A 26,995-nucleotide genomic window follows, 5' to 3' on the forward strand; every position below is an offset into this window, starting at 1 on the left:
GAACAAAACCCACAGCCTTGTTCGGGGGGCCGTGGAGTGACAACGAAACACAGAACTAGCCTACTATAAAAAAAAACACTTGAACCATTGATCATGAGTCGTGACATTCGCCCGGTGGAAATAGTCACGGCTCAACCTCCCTCCCCAAAAGAGGACACTCCTCTCCAAAAGGGACAAACAAACAAGCCTCTCCCCCACTTCCTGAAAAGAGAATGACCTGAAAGACAACTCAAGTGTCTGTGGTGGGGAACGCCAAGGGACTTCCAAACTGAGGGGAAAACTCACCCCCAGGGTTTGCTCTGGCCAGAGCTGGAAAATTTTGTGAGGGAAATTCCTTCGCAGAACACAGGGGACAGGAGAAGTGATCAGGTTCTCTGGCCCAGTGCACTTCCCACCCAGACACAAGAGGAAAGAAAATTGCCTACGGAAGAGTTCCGCGGAAGGGCTTGAGATGAGAAATGTGCGCCCTCCGGAACACCTTTCCAGTCCGCGGATCTCCAAGCTCCGCCGTGACAGGCGTCAAAAACCTCAGGATGCGGTGGGGACCTGACCACCGATGACACAACTTTGCAGCTCTCTTGTCCACAGCCGAACTGGCTGGATGAGCTTTACAAAACACCAAATCCCCCACCTGGAAGGGGTTGTCTACTCTACCACGATTGTGCTTCCTCCGGACCAATTCCCTAGCTCTGATCAAGTTTCTCCTGGCCGCTTGCCAAGTTGCCTTGACATCAGCCGCACCAGGAGGTGGCAGAAGGTCGCCAATTCCCCACACATTCGCTAACGGGTTGTTAGGCGGATAGCCTAGAAACAGCTCGAAAGGGACCGCCTTGTGACTCTCATGGTGAGCAGTATTGAAAGCAAACTGAAGCCAAGGGAGTTCCTGATCCCAGGTGGTCTGCTTGTCAGCATGGAAAGCTATGAGAGCGGAACGAAGATTGCGATTGAACCTTTCAGCATGAGAAGGCTGTGGATAGTAAGGGGAAGTAGTCACATGGCGGATTCCGTGCCCAAAGCACATTCTTTTGAACAGATGGGAAACAAACTGTGTTCCGTTGTCGGAAACAATGGTGGCGGGTATTCCAAAATGTTGGAAGAGGTGAGTTCGAAGTACCTGCACGGTGAGCTGTGCAGTGGCATTCCTTAAGGGGAAAAGCCAACAAAACTTGGAGAAAGCATCCACACAAACAAGTAGGAACTTATTTCCTGACTTGCTACGCGGGAGAGGCCCTACATAGTCAATGAAAACCTTCTCCAAAGGTCTTTCCGCCACCTCAGATGACAACAAACCAAACTTAGAGTTTTGAGCGGGCTTGCTCAGTGAGCACGTTTGACAAGAACGCACCCTAGCAGCAAGATCCCGATCCATACCCTTCCAGATGAACATTTCCCTAACCTTCGCAATGGTCTTGTGGATACCTAGATGCCCACCCACAGGAGAAGAATGAAAATACTCAAAGACCATAGGTATTAGAAGACTAGGCAGCACAACTTTAGGTTTACCTCGCTGCCGAGCGCGACAGCAAAGGGCACCCTGGGACAGAAAATATGGGGGGTGGGCTCCCCCATTTTGAAGCTCACCAATGATCTTTGCCAGCTCAGGATCCTTCAGCTGATGGGGAATGAAATCAGAAAAGGCGAGTGGAAACTCCAAGAGCACGGCACAACCCGGTTGCTCTTGGTCAGAAGGAGGATCGTCGGGTGAATGGTACATCCTAGATAGTGTGTCAGCAATCACATTCTGAGTGCCTCGAACGTGTTGCACTTGGAACTTAAGGGACGATATTTGGACAACCCAACGACCAATTTTCCCAAGCTGGCGTGGATGTGCAAGAAGCCACGAGAGTGCCTGGTTGTCGGTTTCCAATAAAAACTCCTTGTGCTCCAAAAAGCGTCTGAATTTATTGACTCCAAACACGACAGCCAAACACTCGAGTTCATACACCGAAGAGCTTTTCTTTTCGCAGGGACTCAAAGTGCGTGAGGCGTACGCAATTGGCTGCCTAACACCATCCACCTCTTGTGACAACACAGCCGCAATTGCGACGGAGGAAGCATCTGTTTGCAAGACAAAGTTCTGATTGAAATCCGGCATCGCCAAAACAGGGGGCTGCATGATAGCCTCCTTGAGAAGGTCAAAAGACGTCTGCTGCGCTTCACCCCAGACAAACTTGGCGCCCTTCTTCCGAAGCTCATTGAGAGGAGCCGCCAATTCAGCAACATTGGGTATGAAGCGTCGGTAAAAACCTACCATGCCGATGAACCTAGCAATACCCTTGACATCTCTGGGAGGAGGAAACTCCCTGATAGCCTGGGTTCTAGCGGGGTCGATGCAGACGCCTCTATGAGAGATAAGATGACCAAGGAACGAAATTTCCGGCTTTGCAAAACTAACCTTGTCAGGATTCACGGTAAGGCCAGCCCTATTCAATCTACTCATGACTTCTTCAAGATGAATCAGGTGATCTTCGAAGCTCTCACTGTACACCAAGAGATCGTCGAGGTAATTGAACACAAACTTGAACTTGACATCATGAAAGATGGAATCAAGGAGTCTGGTGAGAGTCTGGGCCCCCACAGCAAGACCCATCGGAACTCTTGTGAACTGATACAAATTCCACGGAACGCAGAAAGCAGTGAGAGGTCGAGACTCAGGTTTCAAAGGAATCTGATGATAGGCCTGATTCAGATCAAAAACAGAAAAATACTTGGCCTTACCGAACCAATCAAACGCAGAATGCAAATCGGGGAGAGGCACAGAGTCGATTTCAATTTGCGCATTCAATTTGCGATAGTCCAAAACCATTCGGGACTTGCCATTGGGTTTCGGGACGAGAAAAGCTGGACTAGCGTAGCTCGAACGGGAAGGTTCAATGACACCATTTTCCAGAAGTTCGTCAATGATTTTTCTGAGAGTTTCCATTTTGGGTGGAGCTAATTTGTATGGGTGAGAGCGAACGGGACGGGTATCTGTTAGACGAATCTCGTACTCTAACAGGTTAGTGACTCCGAGCTTTGGCGTCAGCACATCTGGGAAACGAGAACACAAGGTTCTGATGGCTTCAGCCTCGCAAGTAGTCAGATGCCCTAACGGATCAATTGTTGGCTTGCTGGGTATCTCAGGCTCAACTACCGCAGCACCACCACCAATTTCATCAGCAAAAGATATTAATACCCGTCTCGCAAATCGGAAAAAACACTGACCTCTGCCTAAATCCAAAATTAGGCCAGTGTGCTTGATAAAATCCGCTCCCAAAATGACAGGGAAACAAAGGTCCTTAGCCACCCAAAAACTCCAAACCCAAGAAAAATGTTCAATTTTGAACTTGAAACGGGCTTCATAGATGATGGGAAGGGGTGAATTTGACGCAGTCCAGCAGATAGGGGTTTTTCGCTCAACTTGCTTGATAAGCCCAGACGATTCAAGTTTTTCAAAAAGGGAAAAGGAAATGAGGCAACGGGCTGACCCAGAATCCACTAGGGCCTTCTGCACCGTGGAACCTATGAAGATGTTGAGACGTGGGCAAGTTGAGCGCGCCGCTTTCACGCCCATGGAAGCAAGGCCCGCAATCCCCCGCAGCAGAGGCTCGGTCACAGGCACAACACTCCCAGAAGGGGAGGCAACAGAAACATTAACTGACTTTAACTTAGAATTTGACTTACTTGAAAAAACTTTCAAATTATTGCCCTTTACATTATCACCAACAACCTCACAGGAAGGATTGGGCAATTTTTCCTCCTGTGAGCAAACTAGTTTTTTGGACCACGTCCAAAATTTCCACCTTGACGGCAATGCCGCCGAATGTGACCTGGTTGCCCACAACCAAAACAAACAACAGGTTGCCTCTGCCACTGCGGCGGTTCAGGACCCAACACTCCCACGGGTGCTACGACAGCATGATGACCAGCTAGGGGAAGATGCCCCGCCGCTTGGTCCCTCTGAAAATCAGCGTCCTGGACAGATCTCGAAAGGATGGAAAGTCTGTCCAGATCCGCAAAAGATGAAGGCCGTGGTGCAAAAACCAGACGGGAGCGTTCCTCAGGCTTCAACCCCTGAAGCACAATGTCAATGAGTTCAAGCTCACTGATCCCCAAACGCAAGACCCTTTCCACCGTGCGAATGTCCCCCACGTACTGGCTGAGAGACTCGGCTGGCTGCTGAGGACGAAAAACTCTCTCAACTTTCAGCTTCTCCATGACCCGACGGGGCATGAAAAGCTCCAAAACTTCTTTATGGAAAACATCAAAGGTGACGCCTCTGCGCAAACAATCAAGCAATCTGTCCCCCAACGGTTTCAGACAGTATGGAGCAATGAGTTCCATCAAAGTTGCGTCTGACATGCCAGGGTATTCACGCATGCGCAAAACACTCTCCAGAAAAAAACAAAGACCATTCACATCTAACCCGTCCACCGGCCGGAAACCACTCAGGACAGAGGCAAGGGGATGGGGAAGTTTGCCAAAGGAGTTAGAGATGGAAGGGGAACTATGAACTTGAGAAGGAAAGGGAGATGGGGACTGGACATTCAGCGTAGCCGCAGCCAAGGTGGACGTGTGAGAGGGGGACGGTGTGACATTTGCATTTGACATTTGAACATTTGCAGGCAACCGGAGCAGTGTACTTGGCGTAGGCGGAGCCTGGGGGGTACCCACTGGAGCCACAACTTCAACAACAGACTTTGGCACTTCGTTTGAAATTTCCAAAGAACGGTTGTCTTCAAAAATTTCGACTTTCTCTTTGACAGACTTTCCTGCCTTAATACTCTCCAAAATTCCTTCCAGCTCAAGAATTCTGGCTTCCACCCAGCTCTTGTCCTCATCTTGGATTTCAGGTTGCCCTGAAACCAAGAGCAGACGCTTACGCCAGTGCGTCAGCTGTGTGATAGCCGAACCCTTAGCTGAGCCCATAGGCAAACTACTCCAACTATTAATTTCCCCACTTAGCTCTTCCATCCTCTCTTTACATGCCTCCAGTTCCTCATCCAAACTGAGCGACTCAACCCAAGCTTGAGGCATGCTAACAATTTGTCTGAACTGTGTACGCAAAGTGCGTACATCAGTTCCAGGAGTCTCCCCCCGGGACCGCACCTCGTACACCAGCTCCGGCTTCCTCAAATATTCCGGCACAATTGACGCCATACCGAGTCTCAACCAGTACTTGACTCAAAACAACAGCCAACAAAAATTTTTCACAAAACAAACACAGAAATTTAATTCCTAAGGCTTCTGGACGTTGATGCCTGCGCACCTGATGGGGCCCAAAAGAAGAACCTGCCCATTCATACCGCAAGTACCGCAAGAAAAAACAACAACAAATGACCCACGAACGTACACACACACAAACATACACCGATACATACACTAGACAACACCTAACACTTGTGTGATGGGGTGTACACACAAACCCCTTTTTTTTTTTTTTTTTTTTTTGACACATGACCATGCTTTTGACACTCTTGCTCCCGAAGGATGCAAGTCATTACCACCGATTCCACCCGGTGCCTCGGCCAAAGGGCGAGCTCCTAATAAAATGTGTTTACGCCCCACCACAACAACAACAAGACCTTTTTCCAAAACTGCCAGGCCAGAACATTTCCAAGAAACCAATCCATCCACGGCTCTTCAAAACAAAACAAAAAACAGAACGCGGACAGTGATCGCATCTCTAAGTATCCGAGTCGTGAAACCAAGTTTCACGACAAGGCACCCAGGACGCAACCCACTAACCACGCTCTGCTACCAGATGAACCATGCCCTCGCGCCTGCACCCAGACTAACGAAAAGGAAGCGTGATCCATGCGCAGGCCCGAGGAGCGGCTCACAAAACTTTACATAACAAAATGAGAACCATGGATGGAGGCTCAAGAACAACACGCCATTTGAGAGAAACGAGCTGTAATTAACCATTTAAAAGAAAACACAACAACAATAATCAACAACAATACATGAATTAAATACTCTCAATAAACCTTAAATAAATTTAGGTACCCGTTTAAGCTGCTGACTTACAATAATTTATTTTAATCATTCAGAAAATCAGAAGGATTTAGTAAAAATTTAACATTTAATAAAAGGAAATTACCAAAATTAACAAACTATAACAATAATAAAATATGATGACTCTTTTAATAAATATCTGAAAAGTTAACAATTAACTAGGGGCCCCAAAAATTAAATACAGTGGAGAGATTTTAAAAATCGGATGATTAGGCAACAGTAGAATAAAATTTGAAATAAATAACAATAGGCTGCTGTGCTTATAAATAGTCAACAAATGTTAAAAATCTTAAAGTCCATTCGGCAACAGCAATATATATAACAATTAGATAAATAACAATTAGTCGGTAACTTGCGGTAACAGTCTTCAAGGGTGTGACACCGGAGGGCCATGAAGCTGGGCGGACAGCACCGGAGGAGAGAAGAGGCAGGGCGGAGAGGGGGCCAATATGCAGCGCCAGCCTAGTCGCAACATTCCTCTCCGCTGAAGATGGTCAGTCATTTTCCTCCTCACGGGCCCCAAAAGGCGCGCGGGGCGTACTAAAGTTACTCCATAAAGAAAGTTCTCACAAACGGCCAAGAATAAAACTTAAAAGGCACATTTATTATCCAAAAAAGGAAGATTTAAAAGGATAAAAATCTTCAGTGAAGTACTCAAATCCGACGTCTCGCAACCTCTGACACTTCGCGGTCGGAGTAATAAGAACAAAACCCACAGCCTTGTTCGGGGGGCCGTGGAGTGACAACGAAACACAGAACTAGCCTACTATAAAAAAAAACACTTGAACCATTGATCATGAGTCGTGACATTCGCCCGGTGGAAATAGTCACGGCTCAGCAGGAAACAAGACTGAAACAAAAGAAACGATTGCATTGGCTGAATCTGATCGGAAAAACCAAACTGTGCTTAATGATACAGTAATGCCCAACAATACTCGGAGTGGATACATTTTCAAAAACAACAGGTGCTATAGGGAAATGTCTGAAAAGAAAAATGGAACACAAACTGATTTGAGAGAACAAAGGAAGTCGGCTGCAGCTTTTCTAGGAACGTTAGCTATCATGATAACAGTGATCAGTCTATACACGTTGTATGCAGTGGCACTGAACGACACTCTCACGGTGCTGCGATATCCGTTCCCTGTTGTGTTTGTAGCTAGGTAAGCTATCAGATCAGTCATATTTCTTATTGAATTTTATCTTAAGGCAACTAAGGTATTACTGTAGTCATCGTAGTAAGATCTAGATGATGAATCTTGAAATCTTTTATTGTACAAAATGTATAAACAATACAAAATTTCCTTTCATCGTTTGATCTAGTTAAATAAGACAATCAATTTAATATTACATATTCAGCTAACCCCAAAAGGGTAACGACTAACGAGGTATTAAAATTTCTAAGCTTAGTAAATTATGTACTATGCTGAATATGTAGAGAAGAGAATTAAGTTAATCCTTAGGTTGTTTGTTTATGAACACTCACTTATTTATTTCATTGTAGCCTCCGTTTTGAAATGTACAATCATGAATTGCAATTAATTGGGTCCATTGAAGCAGAAAACTTTGCATGTTTATCTTTTAATAACTCATATTAGGCTATGATTAAAATATGAATTTCTTTATGCCATTATTCTAACTGGAATTTGCTTAATAAGCAGTATTGCTGCAATTGTGGTAATTTTATTTGGTTATAGGTGATATAGGCTATTATAGAATTAGGCTACATATAAAATATTTATTAAAGTCAAAGTCAAAGTCAAAGTCATCTTTATTGTCACAAAACGTTTTTTTTTATGCTCTGGCACAGCCAGACAAAACAGGTGACATTGTCAAACTATACTAAAATAAACTAGCTTATATTGGTAAAAATAAATACATAGTAGGTAACAAAACAAACAATTCACATTGATTTATCTTCAAGAAACTGACCAATACTATAATAATTCTTTTCCAATAAAAATTCAAAAATTTTTTCTTTAAAAGATACTAATCCTATTATAGATTTGTAGTACCCAGGCAAATTGTTAAAAAATCTTTTACCCATATAAGAAGGTGTCCTTTCCACAAGATTTAATCTGTGTATAGGATATTGAAAATCTGTATGAAATCTAGTGTTATAATTGTGCCGATTATTTTCACTGTGGAGTTTTTCAAAATTTGATTTCACATACAATAAACATTTAAGAATATACAAATTAGGGACGGTTAGAATCTTTAGTTCTTTAAAAAGTTGTTTGCAAGAATGTTTTACGGGTTTAAAAGTCATAATTCTAAGTATTCTTTTTTGAAGTTTAAAAAGTTGATACGAATCAGATGTGACGCCCCAAAGCTCTATTCCATACTGTAAAATTGACGAAATATGATGAGGGATCATAACCATAATTTATTAATCATAATGTTAATATAATAATCATAATGTTAATATGATTGTCTCATCATATTAATCATAACCATAATTTAAATAGGTCTTAATTATTTCATTATCAATAGTTATGAACAGTCTTTAACAAAGTAAATACAAATTATCTTTGGTTTTGGTATACAGAATGCCTCCGAGCCCAGAGGAAGGAACTAGCGAAGAGAAAACACTTAAGATTGAAGCAAAATGAAGTACTTAGTTATACATTAACTAAGAAATGGTATGCTTAAAATTTTTTTGGATTACTGTTTCAATACTTTGTTTTTGTTCTGCGTAAGCAATGTTAAAAAAATATTAATAAACTTTTCAACAATCTTAATAGTTTTTGAAATAAAAAATAAAAAAAATATGGCAAACCTCAAGGGTCTATTCTAGGACCACTACTGTATTTATGGGTACTAACTAATCCAAAAGGACATAGATATGGGGGACCTGAGTCAGTCAACAGACTTGTCATCAACATAACAATGATATTTCATCCAGAACTTCTACAGAGAATTAATATACTTACTGCCACTAAAAAGTTTGAGTAAATACTTACATATAAATTTTGAACAGGACATTCTTTCCCTTGCAATGTGAAGGCAATGTAGGAGACTTGGAAGATGTCAGGCCTTTTTTCTGGATCCGGTTCCAACATATATCCTGAAAAAAAAATGGTAAAATCAAATTCTATAAAAAGTTACTAAAGGGACTATACTTTGTCTTAATGGTAACTGATCTGCAAATATTTGGGAGGATTGAATAATCTTGGAATTGAAACTCTTAACCGTTAATTTTCAAGCCTTAATCAACTAAAGGTTCATTTTCAAAAAGGTCTCTTTCCTATTCCACAACTACTGAAATAATAATCACAAGTGATCTCAAAAACGATGTAGTCAATACTAAGGCCTGATTGGAAGTATATTTTTTCAATTTATCTATACAGGATGAGCGTACAATGATAATGAATCATCATAGATTAAAACAAAAATCTGTTTCATCAGTTCAATATTTAACTACTTATTCTACAGTAGTAATAGACAAGGAGGTATTTTTAAAACACAGAAATAATTATAACTGTCCTGCTTTGAAAAAAAATTATTTTTAGCTTTTTACACACACACAACCTTTATTTATGCTTATTGATTTTTTAATGATTTAATTATGCTTATTTGAAAGTTAAAAAAAAAAATCCAAATTATTTAAAAACAAGTTTTTGAGGGACGTGTACAAATAAAGGTGTACAAAATGCCTGACTAAAACTTATAATGAATTTATCCATCGCTTCAACTTCTAGTTATATTTAATATTATGTGGACTTCACCGAAGATACAGACAAATTTTATGCTGACTACAGATATGAGAATTCTTCATAATTTGGACACCAGGCCTAACCGAGACAGGATTTGAACCCTCGATCTATTACGCTGTCTACTGGATAGGTATATAACGCCTTAGACGGCTCGGACAATCATCAGAAAAAAACTGATTTTCCTAAGCCTAATTATAATTGACCATGTAAACAAAATTTACGAAAAGTTACTCACTTATAAGGCAATGCATTCCACGTGAAAACTTGGAGTTATCCGGGATAGTGAAGGCTCCACTTTGAATAGCCAGGGTGCTTTCTCCAAAGGGCAATGAGAAAAAGCACAGTTTGTACAGTAAACAGCCTAAAGCCTGAAACAACAATTTTTTTTGTAGTTTTTACACTTGGTAAGTTATTAACACTAGGATTATACATTTACAAAATTATATTCACAAGTGGTTAATAAATACAAAAACTTTGAATTCGTAAATCTCAAACTTGATTCAAAAGCCTATCAAACTGATTCTCCAATCTTGATTAGGACGTTAAAAATCTTCATTACAAAATATACAATGAAAATAGTTTCTTACTGAAACATCCTAAATTCTGAGCAAACCATAAAAAACTCTAAAATCAAATCAAATTTAACATTTTGATTTCACAATATTTCACGCTACAATTGTTTAACAGAAATGGTGAGATGTCAAAGGATTTTTACGGACAATTTCTATCACAGACAATTACTAAAAAAAAGCAGGACAGCATTTTGGGATCTGGAACCTGATCCTGTTTTAAGAAGGTAAATAATTTTGGAATTTTTTCAATACGGAAATTTCAGTAATCATGAAAGCCACAAAAATAAGCAAAGTTTGCATGATCAAAAACTTATGATGTCAACGCAACTGTGGGAGTTTATTGTATAACCATGCGAGATGATCCAAATTTCAACGTAATTGTTAACGTTTTTGGATATATTGAAATTGAAGTCTCTTAAGTATTTAGAATCAACGATTTGTCGATACTACCAGTTAAGTTTTGAAGAAATGAGAATGAGAAGCAGCCATCCTTATTTTAAAGATGTAACCGTGAATTTCAAGGCTCAATCCAAGTCTTTTCACTAGGCTAGATTCACAGTTCAAGGTTTACAACGGTTGGGTAAACACTCTGATTCCAAATTTCTTCCTCTTACCCAGACGTCGGCTTTGGTCGTGATGGGCTTGCCGGAATACAAATCCACCATCTCAGGTGCTCGGTAGCTGAGCGTTGTATACTTCTGTATCTCCTCCTGCACTGCGGCTGCGGCAGGCGCGCTCTGACCTGTCGCGCAGGCGTTGAGCACCTTACCAGTGGCTGAGCCGAAGTCACACAATACGTAACTGCCTGTCTCACTCACCAGGATATTCTCTACCTGCGGTAACACAAATAGTATTAAGCCTGTAAATTATCACAAGGCTTTTGGTGGAGGACACTTAGATAAAGAAAGTTCATGCATTGGTTGTCATTTAGTGTGTTTCTAAGTGGATCCATAGGTTGGATTTCGGACACACGACATGTGTTTCTAAGTGGATCCATAGGTTGGATTTCGGACACACGACATACCAATAAGTAACATTGAGGTTGTTAGTTGTTGTGATTGAAAAACATTGTTTGGTGGTTGGCGGGATTTGAACGCCTCCAGTTCATAGGTCCTTGCATGATAAGCACAAAACCAGACATGCCTACAAAAAAGTAAAATTGTTTACACATAAGCAATCAGTTCAAATCTGAAGGTCGCTGATTCAATTTCAAGCGGGATTGTTTCCATATCCAGATGCCATTTTGGCTATGAATACATTATGCGATCTAACAAAAGGATCAACGTCAGATAGTAACAAGACCAGGGTTTGGACGGTTCCCTTTTAAAACCTAAACAAATGTCATTGGCATAGAAAACACACAAATAAAATATACCTTTAGATCTCGATGTATGATAGGAGTCTGACAATGATGCAGTCTTGACACAGCTTCACAAACGTCACAAAATATCTGTAACACTTCTGCTTCTGTGAAGCCTGACTGCAACCTGAAAAAAAATATAAGAGCTATTTGTTGAGAGAGCTTGCATTGAGAATAATTTAACGAATGTTGACATTTAACAATTGAACTGCTTAAGAAAATCTCTTGACTTAGCTGAGGCTAATGAGAGAAAATGTTTGCGACCACTTCTGAACTCCTTTAATTCTTGTGCACTTGTTCTACATCATGGCCTTCTCTAATATATGGCCGCGGCGAGACTAAGCTTGGCAATGCCACAGCTACGGCCTACCGAAAAAACTGAAACAGCTATAATTCATATTGAAGCTTCTGCGTAATGTTTATTTTTATTACTGTTATTGCCATGGCAACAGCAATGCGGTGTGACGGTACCACACACCAACGTAGCAGCCTTGTATTAGAGGAGGCTATGTGTACATCCACACACTTTTCACTGTTCATAGCTGTCAAATAGTAAGTAAATTAATCAGCCCCACACCATATAAGTCTAGTCACAAACGTCACATAAATACTTTGCGAGGACATTGATTATCTTACATTGTTATCTTCTACGACAAAACTAATCATTGATCATTGTAAAGGGGTGGAGACCCAATAGAATAGTAGTGGGGGAAGTAAAGGATATTGCTGTCTCATTTGAACCAGCTCGCTTGGTCGTGAGTGCTTGTTAAACGCTATAATTTACTGACAACCCTTATGTTGTTATAGGACCACTTACTTGGTATTCATCATCTGCAGAACGTGAGTCCGACAGTAAGGCATGAGCAGCAGCACCTCGTACACACCGTTGGCTGTAGGTGTGATGCTAGAGTCCACATATCCGATGATGTTCTTGTGACCGCTTAGGTTGCTCTGTTATAAAATTCTTGTTAGTTTTTTTACTTGCAAAGACAATTCAGATGCGTTGGATAATTAATTTTAACATACCGTACAGTTAAATTCAGCATCGGTAAATAAGGAATTTTCACACTGAATATGTCTTGAGTTAAAGCGAGATTATCAGGAAATTGGCAAAAGTTTGTTTAGTATCGAAAAAAGTAACTAGGCCTATCACAAGGATAGGTGGTTTGAATTTAAATAGTTCTTTTAACTCAATATTCTTCTGGTATTTCTACTAATCTCACAATAACTTCTATTTGTTACTAAAGCCTTGACACCTGTCAATTATTCAGTATAATTTACCTTTTTTTGGTAGCCTAAGGTGTCAAAGTCTGAGTTCTGCAGTACGCGTTTCATGTCAATTACGACACATCTTCAGCTGCGTAATTATACAGGTTAAAACATTAGCTCACATTGACTCACATCACAGAACTCCAACTTTTGACACTTTAGGCTACCGAATATAGGTAAATTATACTGAATAATAACTTCTAGTTTAGATATCATTCAGTCGTCTGGCACCTTCAGTAATTTTGGTCAGAGCCCCAAATAATCCGAATGATCGAGTGTCTAGTCTAGTTACCATCCTTTTTCGCCAGCCTTTTGTATTTTTGGTACCCAGAATTAATGGACAAAACATTCTAGGGTTTGATCCCATAGTAACCCTTTATTTATAGGGAGGGATATAATCCAAGGAAACGTCAGTTTCACCAGTTTTTAGCAAAAGACTGAAACCTATAATTGACGGATATCGTCAATTTCAGTTAATTGGTTGTTATGCAATTATTTTGCCACGGCCGCCTGAGACCTTGCTATGATCACCCGCAAAACAATGATGATGTCTTCGCAGAGACCTTGAATATTTTGTTGCAATATCATTTAAAAAATATAGCCTATATCATTTCAGTTAAGTAACTTTAGTATAAATTTATGCTTATTTTACCGATTAAAAACCAAAAAAATCCGAGAACCGGCAATCCATTAAACCAAAATAAAAATTGTAAGGAAAACATAGTGTTACAAACCGAGAATAAAGTTTTTGTGGATCTGCCAGGAATTGAACCTCTCCCTCCCACACCGGAGTCCGAGACACTAACCACTAGGCCAGCAAAACACCCAAATATGATGTAGAATAGAGGAACATGATTTCATATAACATATTTAAAAAGCAAAGTGTGCAAGTTGTGCACGGGTCCCCTTGTATAATTTTTTCAACAGCAATTTGTAAAGTGAGTAATAAAACAAGACTATAACATATCAGAAAACAAGAAAGATTTCTATAGATTATGTAATCAAACAGGAATGCCTATCTCCTGTCAGATCAATTGTAACAATTGCCAATGAAATTAAATGGCCACAATAGTTTCCTTTAGATTTGCAATAATTATGGCTTCCTTTTGTTACAATAAGCTTACTTAAATTCATCACAATGATCTCTAATATTCAGGGAGTAACTAATTGATATTGATTATGAGAGTTTCAGTTCAGTTCCCAAGGTCGGTTTAAAACTTTATGAATCTTACACATATTTTGTAGGGTAAACATAAGTAATGTCCAATTTCAATTCAGACACTTATTATATTCCACAGTTTACTATCATATATGACACAATATTTGCTGTTACATGTATAAAATTCATGCTAAAAAGTGTGAAAAATATATATTAATGTTATATACTATATTAAAAGATAAGTATTTTTCCAAGATAAAACACTTTTATTAGGTAGGTACTAAAATGAAATTCTGTAATTGTTTTGTTTGTTATTTTATTTTATTTATTTTTTATTTTGTAAATTTTGATACCTACTTAAAATCATACAATTTCAAATTTAAAAAGTGATCTTGACATTATTAAACAAGCTGTCGCATGTAACTAAAAAATTTTTTAAGCTATTTTTAAAAGCTTAGATAGCATCACACCCTTTAATCTCAATTTAGGTTAGAAAATGTTTACCAACTGTATCTAAGAAATGGGAAACTAGGTAAACTGATATTTTTAAAATTCCCCTAAAATATATAGGAGGAACTATTACAGTGCTGAAACTTTTCTTAAATTTCAAACAAAAATCTTTAAATTTTTATAAATTTTAAAACAATTTTGTGTCAATATCATGTTAAAATCTTGTTTGGTAGAAAACTAACTGCATAAAATAAAAGTTAATTAGGTCAATAATTACTTACAGCAATCTGTATTTCTCTCTTGGCGATGCTTAGATCATGTTCGTTATTCACATACATTCGCTTCAATGCATATCTCTTGTTGTTGCCTTTGACTAGAAACACTACAGCAAACCCACCTAAAAAGGCACGGTATAATAAAAAATACTGTAGTTTTACTGCTCACAAATTTGAAAATTAGCAATCCTAAATTTAAAGTTTACACCTACACTATTTCAAAAATTCTATTTTCCCCAGGGTTTCAGTTGTACAAAAACAGCCTAGAGGTACCGTAACATATACTAACAACTCGGTTCATTACAACCTAAATTTTACCTTACCTTATGTAGGCCTAATCTAAATTACAATAAGTACCTAACTTCCAAACTTCCACTCAAAATAAACTCCGTTTCTTTAAGGTGGCCTTCCACTCTAGCTACGTCATACATTAGCACACTCAATAAACTGTTAGATTAAAGCACATATGTGTGGAGTGTTTGAGTAAATTAATGAAAAATTAAGAGAGAAAAAATAAAAGTCATGTTTACAAGAAGAACAGAAAGAAATGATGTTTATTTATATAATACAATGGATTATTTTTTAATCATCAGCTGTTTTAGTAATTTAAAAATTCTAAACAGGCTAAAGAAATATTTTAGATAAAAGAACTGAACACATATGTAGGCTACGGATGTGAACTCGAACATGTAGAAAGACTTCAACACTACTCCCCAGTGCAACACCTTCAGGCAAAACTGTGCTTCCATGCCATCGTCGGCCGAACAGGTCGAATGCCAGTATAAGCACACAACGTCACTGCGCTTTTACCGTATGAGATTCTACGTAGTTGAGGGCAAGTCGGTTAGCAGTACCACTATCTCATGGCAGATTTTAGTGACGGCTACACCAGTGAGTCATTGTCAATGGGTTAAAAAGTAAATAACTACCGTAGGCCTACCAGTATATGATTGGATTATAATCACTTAGATGTGTTTTATAAATAGTTTTTATTATAGTTACCAATAATATATTAATTAAAGATGTTTTTATTCTTCTTTTCTTCAACTCTTTTCATCTCACCTAATCCTAACTTTAGCAGCCCATTAATTTCTAGTTACCGTACCTATCGGTATAGAGAAGTGACGCAACTAGGCATACCTATTACCGATGACAGCCCTCCAAAAGTTGTATTTTTAAACAGTGTTGAATCTTTCAACTTAGTTAGGTCTACCATTTCATTTGCAGAAAAAAATAATGGTAGGTAGGCTGTTAGCCTATAGGCTAACTTATTTAGGAAGTGTAAAACTATGAAATAAGTTAGATAGCAAGATTTGTTAGGAGGTAGGCCTACCAGTATAGAATAATCCACCTAAAATCCAATCAGATAAATGGAAATTCATTTAATCTGCAGGTTTGCTAGAGGTATTTTTAGTGAGTTAGGTCTATAGACCTAGACTCAGCTATCCAAGTCAAGTTTAGCTTACTCTTAGGGCCTACTTTAAACCCCATACCTATGGTGACTTAGGGTTTTCCTAGGCACGGAAGCGTAGAGTGGAGAGAGGAACGTGGAGAGCGGACTCCACTGTCTTAGGTTATTTAATGTTACTGCTTTCCTAGAAGCAGAGCGGAACACCATGTTAATCTCTTTTCTGCTCTCCGTGTTCCTCTCTCCGCTTCAGCGGCTAGGAAAACCCAGCTTTAGTTACCCGGTAAGTGAAATTAATCAACCTACCTCTGCATGCCAACACTTGAAAAATACATATAACAGTTTAAGGCTAGAAATTTACTGTGGGTAGGCCTAGTCATAGGGATGATACATCGAGGGCTTGCCTAACCCTTAGAAATAAGTTAGGCCTAGACCTAGGCCTACACTTAGGCATAATTGGAACAAAATTTATTCTGTTAGTTGTAGTTAGGCTAACTTAATTAACCTAACTTATGTCCAATTAAGATTGTAACCTCAAGTGGTTGCTTACCTTCTGCAATTACATCTTCAACTGTCACTGTAATCCTCCCTACAGTAAAGGCCTTCCCTACAAAGCTATTGGGTTCCTTGGGGGTGTTGTCAATTTTAGTTTCAAATTTAGAAAATATTTTCTTCATTTTTGGTACGTTTTTATACGATATTAACATGTGATGTTGATATGGTCCAGGTTAACGGCAACGTCAACCACTTCAAAAGAAATGTAGGTGTCCTACATTGGCTTTTCTTGAAGGCCTAGTTCAAAATATCAGGAAGTATAATGTTCGGACAAACTAAACATACAAATAGGAGAGCTTTAACATTGTATGCCTAAAACCTATGTAATTACAATTGTAAACATCACTTTCTTCGACCTAGCAGCTTAAAATTAAAATCAGCAACCATCTTCTTGACACGGAAAACAGAAAACATATCACTTCACTTCTTACTTTTTACACAATATTTGCCATTGCCATTTTGCTCAAGTGTCAAACATAATAATCATATGTTTTCAGCGCCTTGTAAATATCTCAGCCGAAATATTCCAACTAAGGGTCCATACTATAACAATACCAATTTAGTAATTTGAAATTTTCTTGTATAAGTTTAATGTTACATAAAAGTGTTGTTTAAAGTTTCTTTAAATGTTAAACCATCTGAACGAAGTTTCCGAGCATGTATTTTTTTCTTAACGGATTGATCTTAATCCCTGGTGTGGATTAACGTTCGCACGAGTGAATACTACGAACTACGACTATCCGCAGTACTATCCTGATAATTAGACCAATTCGTATACGAAGGAAAAATGTGGTTCGGATTCTACTATAAACTGTAGGTCCCTTACCATTAGCTGTATGGGCTATTAATAAAGCTGTGTCTAAGGAATGTCGGCCTTAGTCACTAACAAGACTACAAGATTGCACCACTCATCCTACACTCATCTCCATTCATACTTGGCTTAAAATACCTACTGTATGGTCGCCATTTCATTGAACAGTATTAACAGTATCTATTTTTTCCTTGTGTCTTTGTCTTGCCAGTACATTTTTTCAATTAGGTCAATCAAATCTCGAAGGGGAATCAGTTCAAACTCATTTAGGTTTTTGGGGTGTGCCGGGGATCGGAACCCGTCCCTCCCGCACGGTTTTGTTTATTTGTTGATCCAGCTGTGTTGACTGAGTAGCCTACTAAATATTTCTCAATTACATGGACATTATAGTGTAGAGTCTTCATGTCTGAACCAAAACGCCCTGCAACATTTCCATATATTGCACTATATCATAAAATTTATAGTGTAGGGCACACACACGAATAAAAGTCTTCACTGAGATTGACTTTGAATAGGTACTGCAAGTGCAAGGAGCATATTGTTGAGTAAGAAGCAATTAATTTGGTGCGTGTATCCGGAAAGTCTAATTCCTAGAGGCTGTCGAGAGAGAATCAATGTTTCTCAACTTTGATTTAAAATATGGTACTACTAGAGGGGGTGCGTCAATATGCCATCCAGACAACCTACCTTAAGCCTTATAAAAAAAGAAGTTGAGGTGGTGGGTTTGACATGGTGGCACCTTACCTTGACGAAAGCGTGCACAAAACCCCACCACATCGGATAGATGAACGAACCATAGATAAAACATAGGGAATGTGTTTTATCTATGGATAAACGAAGCAGGTTGTCGATGTGGCATGCCTACCTTTTCGGGAACGTGCACATCAATCCAGAATCCATGCACCACCTCTAAATAATATATGTAGCGTTGTCTTGATATAGTGGTATCTTTGCGGGTTGACAAAAACGGTATCTTGCGGGACTGTATCGCATAAATGACAGCCCACCGGGATGATAAACTTCGGGATGATAACCGATTGGATAAATGTGTGGTTGTCGCAGTGTTACCCTGTGTTGCTAACATGCACATGCAGGGTGGTGGATTTTTGCCTCTGACCTAAATTTCGAGGTTGCGGGTTGTTGAGATGGCACCTTGACCAACCAGGACAAGTAAAAGCCTATTACCTAAATATTCATGAAAGCATGAGTAACTGTTGGATGTGCGAAGAAAATGGGAATCTAGGATTAAAAGTCACTAACAAGACTACAAGATCGCACCACTCATCCTACACTCACCTCCATTCATACTTGGCTTAAAATACCTACGTATGGTCGCCATTTCATTGAACAGTATTGAACAGTAAACCATAGATAAAACATACTCCCTTGATAGATTTCCCATCCTTATGGAACAGCTGATGCCAATTTTATCGTTAGTTCTGTCATGTGCACTGTAGATGTGTTTTGTGCAATATTCCGCCCAGGGCTCGCCGCTCTGGCTCTTCATCTTTGCTCGTCACACGTATATTACACTCTACACTTTGATCTTAATAGCCAACAAGCCGAGAAGCGTGAGGACAAAGTCCTGAAACAGCCTCAGTCCAGTAGGGTTTCAGTTCACTGGACTGAAACATCACGAAGAAGAAGAAGAAGAAGAAGAAGAAGAAGAAGAAGAAGAAGAAGAAGAAGAAGTATATTTCCGGGTCCGGCTCAACATACTAGAGCTAAAAGCACACGGTCGTCTTTTAAGCGAGTTTCCTCTGCACCTTAATTACTTCTCTGTGCACTGAGCTTCCCAATCCCATATAGCCATACTTATCTCATCCTAAAATCTGAAGCTTGTTTTTATGCGTTTTCATGCATGTCTGATGACACTCTTAAGAGTGTTAATGTAAACTAAATGTGTCTGTCTTTCTCTATTATGTTAGATTCTTACTTTAATCGAATCGTAGAAGTAGACATCCCATTTCTATGATAAAGTTGAAACCAGGATTGGAATTCAAATATAGTAAAACCTATTAACAATTAATTGAATCAATACCAAAAGAGTGAGCTGGTACCAGTTACTGATTTCTGATGAATACACCATTCATCAGCTTCTTATCCAACCAAGCCCATTGGGTGTTGCTAGCAGTGGTTAGTGTCTCGGATTTTTGGTTCACATCCACAAATAATATGGGTTTGGAGACTTTTTATTCGAAGCAAAAAAAGGAAGGAAGGGAATAAGATATATTTCTCATCTTCTCTGAAAGTGGTAGTAGCATAGACAAAATAGAATAAATATAGGACGTCAGCAGTGCTGCGGCTAGCATATGTTCTGGCGCCTACCGCTAGGAGTGCCGTGTAGCTACGGCGCACACCGCTGCAGGTCACACGGCTGCTGCACTCCTCGCCTGCAGCGGTGAGCGCCGTAACTACACGGCACTCCTTGCGGTGGGCGCCGGAAACTTCCTTTTGACAGTTTATATTATTATTCTATTTGTCTATGTAGGTAGGTAGTGTAACAATCTTCTCTTCAAGTAAAGCCTGTCTACAAACATTGACTTTAGATGCAATAAATGTGTGTTTGTGTGTTGCTGGTGACACTTGAGTTTACTGACATTAGTTCAATTTTTCTTGTTTTAGGGTACGGCGTATACTTACTGTCCGCTTCGTACTGTATACTTTTGTTACAGAACAATCAGTAGCCATCCTATGGATCGATCTGTCCTATGTCATTATTATTAAGTTAGTAAATTGAACTAAAGAGATGACATAGACACGCGCATTACTGGTCAAATATACTACATTTTAAACATTCAAAAGCTGATCCATATAGATGATATTTGTTGTAGGCCAGTAGGGAATATTTCTAATCTTTAGTTTTTATCCTTGACACAGTCCATCCAGAAATGCTAATCAATAATTCGCAGGAGGTATTAAAGATAAGCTTAGGATATGTTTTAATGTCTTCGAGTCTGCGTGTTGAATCGGTCAAATAAAAATAAACAGATGTAGATTCCGTGAATAGGTAAAAAATAACTACCTTGTCCGTAGTTGTTATCAATGAGGGGAGACGGACAACGGACCAGATCTTTGTTTGGGTTAATCCCCTTATTGGCCTGAGGGTAATGGTCACCGGAGGAGGGGTGGGGAATTATCCTACCGGAGGCGTTAACTTTTTGTCAAAGATTTCGCTTAGAATGCGATTACTTCTTAACTGTACATCTTTTGTTAGAATTTAAGGCATTTATAATTTTTTGATCAGAACTATTTTTCGATTAGTAAACCTTTATTCGATTTTTCATTATCAGCAAGTTTGGTTGGTTTGGTTAGGTTAGAACAGTTTAATTTTATGATTTAAAAAATATATAAAATTGAATTTTAGGCATTTGTAATTTTATTTTATGAACAGAACTATTTTTTAAAATTAGTAAACCTTCATTCGATTTTTCATTATCAGCAAGTTTGGTTAGTTTGGTTAGATTATGGCAGTTTAATTAAATTTAAATTTAACCTACAAACGATTCGTTTTGACAGCGACGGTGATAGTGCTAACAATTTGCCGCGAACAGTTCGGCTATGCACGGTATGATGCGGAAGCGTTCGACACCAACCTAGAACTGACAGTTCAACCGACCGTGATTAAGAGGATTACAGCCTGGTCCATGTGCCTACACCCATCAATGAGAGTCCACTGGATTTGAAGGAACCAGCATCTTAATCCAAGGGGTCAATGACCAAAATAATCTTTAAAACTCTTCAAATCATACTTATTCATCTCACCCATAAGATCTATCTTACATTCATAGCTTAAATCAGTTTTAAGTCAACTTTTTTTCTTAGTGCATCTTCCATCACTGAGGGCGCTCATGTCTACCTACTAACCTTCCGCTTCCGCTAACAATGCAAAAAAGTGTACTCTATGCTTTCTTACTTTTTTACAGCTGGTAACAAAAATAGTTTTGTTTCAGCTCTTGGACTGTCAATACGTGGTCTGACATCATAATATTTTTAAAGTACTAGTATTAACATAACCTCCTTCACTGTCTACGAAAATTTTTTTCTTGCATTCAAGGCAATGAGAACGTTTTGGATCAAACTTTTAATTCAATAACAAATCAAAGAACTACAATGGAGTTGCGTTTTGGATCAAAGAACCACATGGTGTTGCAACGGGATACTAAACTGTCATAACATTCCCATCGACCAAAATCACCTCCTAGCTCAAGGTCATTTACAATCTGTTTGGGCCAAAGGCTTGTAAATTGATAAATCAAAGACCGCGAAGTACAGGTGGACGGTTACGGCAAGGTGGACGTGGACACGCACAAGACTTTCTCCGCCCCCCCCCCTCCCCCGAGAAACCAGTCTGATCAGTGGGTAGTGGCGGGGACCTCCTAAGGCTAGGACTCGACGGCTACCCTACTTCGCCACAAAAACCCGTTCCTGACAAATACTTTCCTTCTCTTCCGCCTCGACTTTCCGTGTCTGAGTTTTGGTTTGTGCTTTTTGGCGCGCGATGGTTTTCTGATCCGCGCTGTGGATTTTGTGTACGTGACGCATTTTTCGGTTGGATTTTCAGTGACGTCATGGATTCCGAAAACAACGAGAGGATTCGCAAGATGTTCAGCTGGAGCAGTAGCATAACGTAAGTTGAGATGAAATATGTAGCTAACCTAGACGATAAAGTGTTAGCGTAGCTCAATAGAATGTTTGAATCTTTACCCCGACGCAAATGCCATGATTGCATCGAATGACAGGATATCACACGTATCATAAGCAATACTAATTTACCTAGATTTTACTTTCTATGTTTAGTTAAAATTGAATTTTGCATTGCTACATTTGCATTATCATCACTCATCACTGTTGATAAAACGATCGTCGTCCGTCAATCGTCAAAAAGGATTGAAAACTTGTCAGACAGACAGCTAAATTTTCGCAAAATACGGTACATGGCAACTCAGTACATTGGCATAAATAACAGTAAAACTCGAACTTTCAAGAAAATACGTAGTCCATACTGTAGAGAATAGGTCTTGCATAACTACTAGCCAATGAGGATGATAACATTTATATTGATGAAACAATCTTGGCATAGGCCTACAGTTTTGGAACACCATCACGTAATGTTTGTTTAAAACTTTTTATATAAAAAAACGTCAAAAAACGTTATTACATGTGAAAATTTCGAACCAAATATTCATAGAACAGCACATTGTAAGTCTTTAAGTCTTGCATAACTACTATAAAAAGGCGATAAAATTGGAATAATTTATCTTAACATGCAGCTGTCACATCTCAGGATATCATGCGATTTTTTTCAAAAATACTCTTATCAGATAATCCCCAAATTGCTTAGTCTATGTAACCGAAGCATAGCGCTAGTCTTGCATAAGACTAAGTAAGAAACGAAAACAATAACATATAAGTGTTCATAATTTTGCATTAGGATACAAATTTTACGGTACAAAACATAAGTGAACATAGCTTCTATTCTATAAGACATTATCAACATACTCCAATCGCTTATTTCAATGTAATGCGTGCAATGCTACGATTGTCATTGTCAATTGAAATTAGGACGCCATTTAGTGCGTATTTTAACCAAAATATTAGTGAACACTGATGAATGAAATAGAATCAGATGTCTTGTGGGCTTTGTTACTGACTAGGATCAGCTGTTTCAATACCAGGACCATTTAAGCCCAATGATCAAGGACAGCTGGGTCCAATTTCGAACCATCAAAAGTTACAATTTTCTCAGGATCGAACCGGCGATCTTTGGATTACAAGCAATAAAACCACTCAGCTAATATGGAGGACCAAATCGTGAAACTAGCAAGTTATACCAGGAGGAACAAAACTCAAATAGTCTTTCCTCTAAGGGCATAATTAACTGCTAACGGATTGCCAAAATGAGTGTTGTATTTCTACTTGCAGCAGACAGGGACAGTTCCCAATTCCTTTCCCTAGGCCCTAGCCCTACGGTAACTAGTTTGCAACAGTCTAATTAAGTGGTAATAGTTAACTGCAAATTTTGCTATGTCACTAAAATTTAATAATATAACTCCATTACGAATGAGGTTGCAATAGCGTTTGTGTATCCCCTCTCCCTACACATCCTTGAAAATCTCACATGCGTAGACGATATTTTTATCGTCTGTTAACACAAAACAGACAGTGCAGACAGTGCTGTATTGTTTTTTAAATAAGCAGTCAGAGTAGGGGTGTTTTTGTAATAGTACGTTTTACTACCTCAGCTATTATTACTAATATTTTTTAATATTAGTAATAATAGCTGAGGTAGTAAAACGTACTATTTTAAGCCTAAGTCATTTTGAGATGAGGGGAAGCTACATCGCATTTTGACACAATATGGATGTGGGACAGTTGATGTATTGTGCAACATTGTTACTACTACAGCTGTTGATCAGCTGTGCGTAATATCAGCTGTTTCCATGTACAGCTCAATGATTATAGACAGGTCCAGCTTTGAATTATCAAACGTAATCGATCTTTCCCAGGATCATTTCCGCATAAAAACAAAACACTTTCACAGTGGAAGATGAAAGTGAAAGAAATCTTGTTGATTGTTGTTCGACCTTGAGGGACCCCTTCGCATTATATTCCCGTCATGGTTGGTAAAAACCGTATACATTCGATTAAAAGTTGTTTTGCTGGTCTGGATTTGTTTTTACCCATTGATACACCTGTGAGACTAGTAAAAATTCAATTTGGGTAGGAACACTTCTGGTACCAGTTCGTGTCGTTTATTTTATGAGATATAATACTGTACTTTGTTGTACATAAAACGTACTCATTAACAGTAGATACATGTAATACCAATTTGCTTTGCTGTCCTGTGTCATAGTGTGGTTGGGGTTGAGCTTTGCTTACAGAAAATGAAGTAGGCTACACAAATCATTAAACTCTCAACATATTACATCCCATTTTTTCAACTTTATGTACTTCAACAGAGTAGGACGGTCAAAAATTTACTTCCAAGAATACAGGTAGCAACAAGATCACATTTTAGACAGTTCATGAATAAACGTTTAAACATTCCGATGGCTGTGACAAACTCAATGAAGGGACTGTTGCCGATAAAATTGTGACTATTAACGCTAATATTACTATTTTAACGACCTTAACCGACGCTTTTGTAAGGGTTTACCATGATTCCAAATAGATAAATAATCATGAACAATTAGCCAAAGAATTGGAAATCAAATACAAGATAGTTTCTTATTGGTGAAATATTTAAACATGTAACAAGTTTGATCACGAATTGAATTCTTAGATGTGTTTTCAACCAAAACTCTCATCAATACCTTTCAGGAGGTGTGATAATTAGTCTAACAAAGACTCCTTCGTTGAATCGTATTTCAAACATGTTGAAATCCTTGAGTTTCGTCTTCATTTGTACCCAGCCGGTGCTCGAACTCATCACAAACAAGGAGGTATTGTTCTAGCAAGGCCGTCCAACAAGGCTACAAAACTCTGACCGCTTGACGAAATTACAGAAACTACATAATTTACAAAATATGTCAAGTACAACTGTGTTCTGTTTGGCGAAACTATCAGAGCCTTTTTAGTGTTCTACGCCTCTGCGAAAGCGTATTTGAAATATTTTTACTGAATCGCAAAACTTGCAACACGATGATCATATGTACTGTATATTGAAAATGAAAGGTCCCAAAGTTGATCCCTGAGTGTCACCACAAGAACTAGAGCTGAAATTAAAAAAAAGAATAAAAATATGAAACCCCATTATACACAATTATAATTATTGCGTAAAACATTACTTTTAGCTTTGTTAGAAGGTCGGTTCATTCAATGTGATAATTAATTTAAAAGTTCGATCTAAACCCATTCATTCTGGACCCAAATGCCATTTGTCATTGAGCTATCAATGCTCTCTAGTCTACAAAAGGTAGATGTTACGCAGTAAGAATAACAAGGAATATACTATTCCTTTAGAAAAGGAGTAAACAATCCAGTGTGTTGTCGAAAACACACAAAAAATAAAACAGCATGATTATTTAACATGCAATCCTTAAAAATATCTGCCCAAGGAAATCTCGTTTGTTGTTTATCGTCCTCTTAAATATATTTGCTTTGCAATTGCTTTAATTTCAGACCCAAAACCTTTCCCTGCTTACCATCCCTTCTTAAGATTGTCATCAACGGATCTTCATAATGAACAGACAAAAGGAAATCTCTGAAATTGTGTGTTGCTAATTCCAGGAAACAATCAAAGAACGTTTCTTATTTACGACGCAACCCATTAGGGAACTAAAATTACGTTTTTGTCACATGTAGCTTTTTATCGATGTGTATAAATTCAAAGTCGATAATCGTATCGAAATCGAATGATGGTCGATATCGAACGAATTTTAGACACAACCAATCGACTGTCGATCGATTGTGTCTTATTCATTCGATAATAATCATCAAGGGAAAGTTGACTTCGGAATAAACAGGTGACAAAGCACTAATATGATCCAGGGTGAGTGGTCGTCGAGTGACCTCCACGAAAGATCATTAGATGACTTGATCATTGTTTAATTCCCAGGGAACTACTCACAAACAATCCTTTATCATTGTATGATGCGGCAGAACGGTTAATCGATGTTAATTGGATCCTTGATACGTAGCAGACTTAGGGCTTAAATTTGGACGAGAACCAAAGACTGGTTGGGAACAGAGTTGTAAGACAAGTATCATGTATCGTAGAGTGTATTTCTGTCGAATTGTATTTTCAATATTATATTGTATGTTGAATTTGCTCATGATAATCTGACATTCAATCCGTACAAGCTAAATTGGTTACAGGATGTGTCTGTACAATGCTGGAATTTGATTGGTGTTTTGAAATTAATTTACAATTTTTATGTTTACGGTTTCCCTTAAAAGTATGTAGTGACTTTTTAAGGTTAAAGTTATAGAGTAAATACAAATACATGTTAACGTAAAAGTAGGTAAATACATATAAATGAAATGAAAAGAAAATAATTCTTTGTTGAGCTGAACTTAGGATCTCATGGTCCTTTCTAAAAGTTAACTTCTAAAAGATGGATTAAAAAATGGTAAATCTCATAAACGGTGGTAAATGGTGATAGATTTCGATTGGACACTCCAATCATCACCAGGCCCAATAGATGTTGTTCATGTGTTTCATTATTAGGCGTGTTTTATTTGCTTTATGTAAATTTAACAACACGTACAGTCGCACAATGTTGATTAAGAAGTTAAAATTATGGAATACAGGTTGAATTTTAAATAAACTAAATATTAAGGCCTGCAAAAGCAAAATACAGCTGTCAAAATAGTTGATTAACAGGCGAAATTAGATAGGGGTTTTTTTACTTTTCATAAACATTCCACATTCTAGGAGCAATACAATCATGTGGTCTTACATCAAGGCGTACGCCTTGGTCT

The 26,995-nt window shown here is 38.6% G+C and overlaps 3 protein-coding genes across 4 annotated transcripts in view; 2 read left to right on the top strand and 1 right to left on the bottom strand.

Moving 5' to 3' along the window:
- LOC128993461 (BMP-2-inducible protein kinase-like) overlaps positions 1–17,200 on the bottom strand; it is a 42,925-nt gene extending 25,725 nt beyond the window's left edge. The window contains exons 1-7 of the mRNA XM_054417372.1: positions 16,754–17,200; positions 14,802–14,917; positions 12,460–12,593; positions 11,658–11,769; positions 10,897–11,115; positions 9,946–10,078; positions 8,958–9,061 (exon numbers count right to left, since the gene is read on the bottom strand). Of these exons, the coding sequence (XP_054273347.1) occupies positions 8,958–9,061; positions 9,946–10,078; positions 10,897–11,115; positions 11,658–11,769; positions 12,460–12,593; positions 14,802–14,917; positions 16,754–16,910 (975 nt within the window). The 5' untranslated portion in view covers positions 16,911–17,200. The remainder of the gene's footprint in view (positions 1–8,957; positions 9,062–9,945; positions 10,079–10,896; positions 11,116–11,657; positions 11,770–12,459; positions 12,594–14,801; positions 14,918–16,753) is intronic.
- LOC128993468 (uncharacterized) lies at positions 6,840–8,676 on the top strand. The gene is made up of 2 exons (XM_054417382.1): positions 6,840–7,157; positions 8,543–8,676. Exons 1-2 carry the CDS (start codon positions 6,919–6,921, stop codon positions 8,604–8,606), a joined length of 303 nt encoding a protein of 100 aa, XP_054273357.1. The 5' UTR covers positions 6,840–6,918; the 3' UTR covers positions 8,607–8,676.
- A 4,770-nt stretch (positions 17,201–21,970) lies between the features above and the next one.
- Positions 21,971–26,995, top strand: part of LOC128993477 (ABC transporter G family member 23) — a 112,074-nt gene continuing 107,049 nt past the window's right edge. Inside the window, exon 1 of one of the 2 annotated variants that reach the window (XM_054417395.1) lies at positions 21,971–22,199. In XM_054417395.1, coding sequence (XP_054273370.1) covers positions 22,141–22,199 — 59 coding nt within the window. In that variant the 5' untranslated portion in view covers positions 21,971–22,140. The remainder of the gene's footprint in view (positions 22,200–26,995) is intronic. The other variant, XM_054417415.1, reaches the window with a different exon arrangement.

Source organism: Macrosteles quadrilineatus, unplaced genomic scaffold, assembly GCF_028750875.1.
Source record: "Macrosteles quadrilineatus isolate MER2022 unplaced genomic scaffold, UCM_ALF_1.0 Scaffold_1__1_contigs__length_201487025, whole genome shotgun sequence".
Classification (NCBI taxonomy): domain Eukaryota; kingdom Metazoa; phylum Arthropoda; class Insecta; order Hemiptera; family Cicadellidae; genus Macrosteles; species Macrosteles quadrilineatus.

What these genes read in the sequence shown, in the direction of transcription:
- LOC128993468 (XM_054417382.1), top strand. Translation starts at nt 6,919, where the DNA reads ATGCCCAACAATACTCGGAGTGGATACATTTTCAAAAACAACAGGTGC. An exon ending in CCTGTTGTGTTTGTAGCTAG is followed by an intron (nt 7,158 to 8,542) that starts GTAAGCTATCAG and finishes TTTGGTATACAG; the next exon opens with AATGCCTCCGAGCCCAGAGG.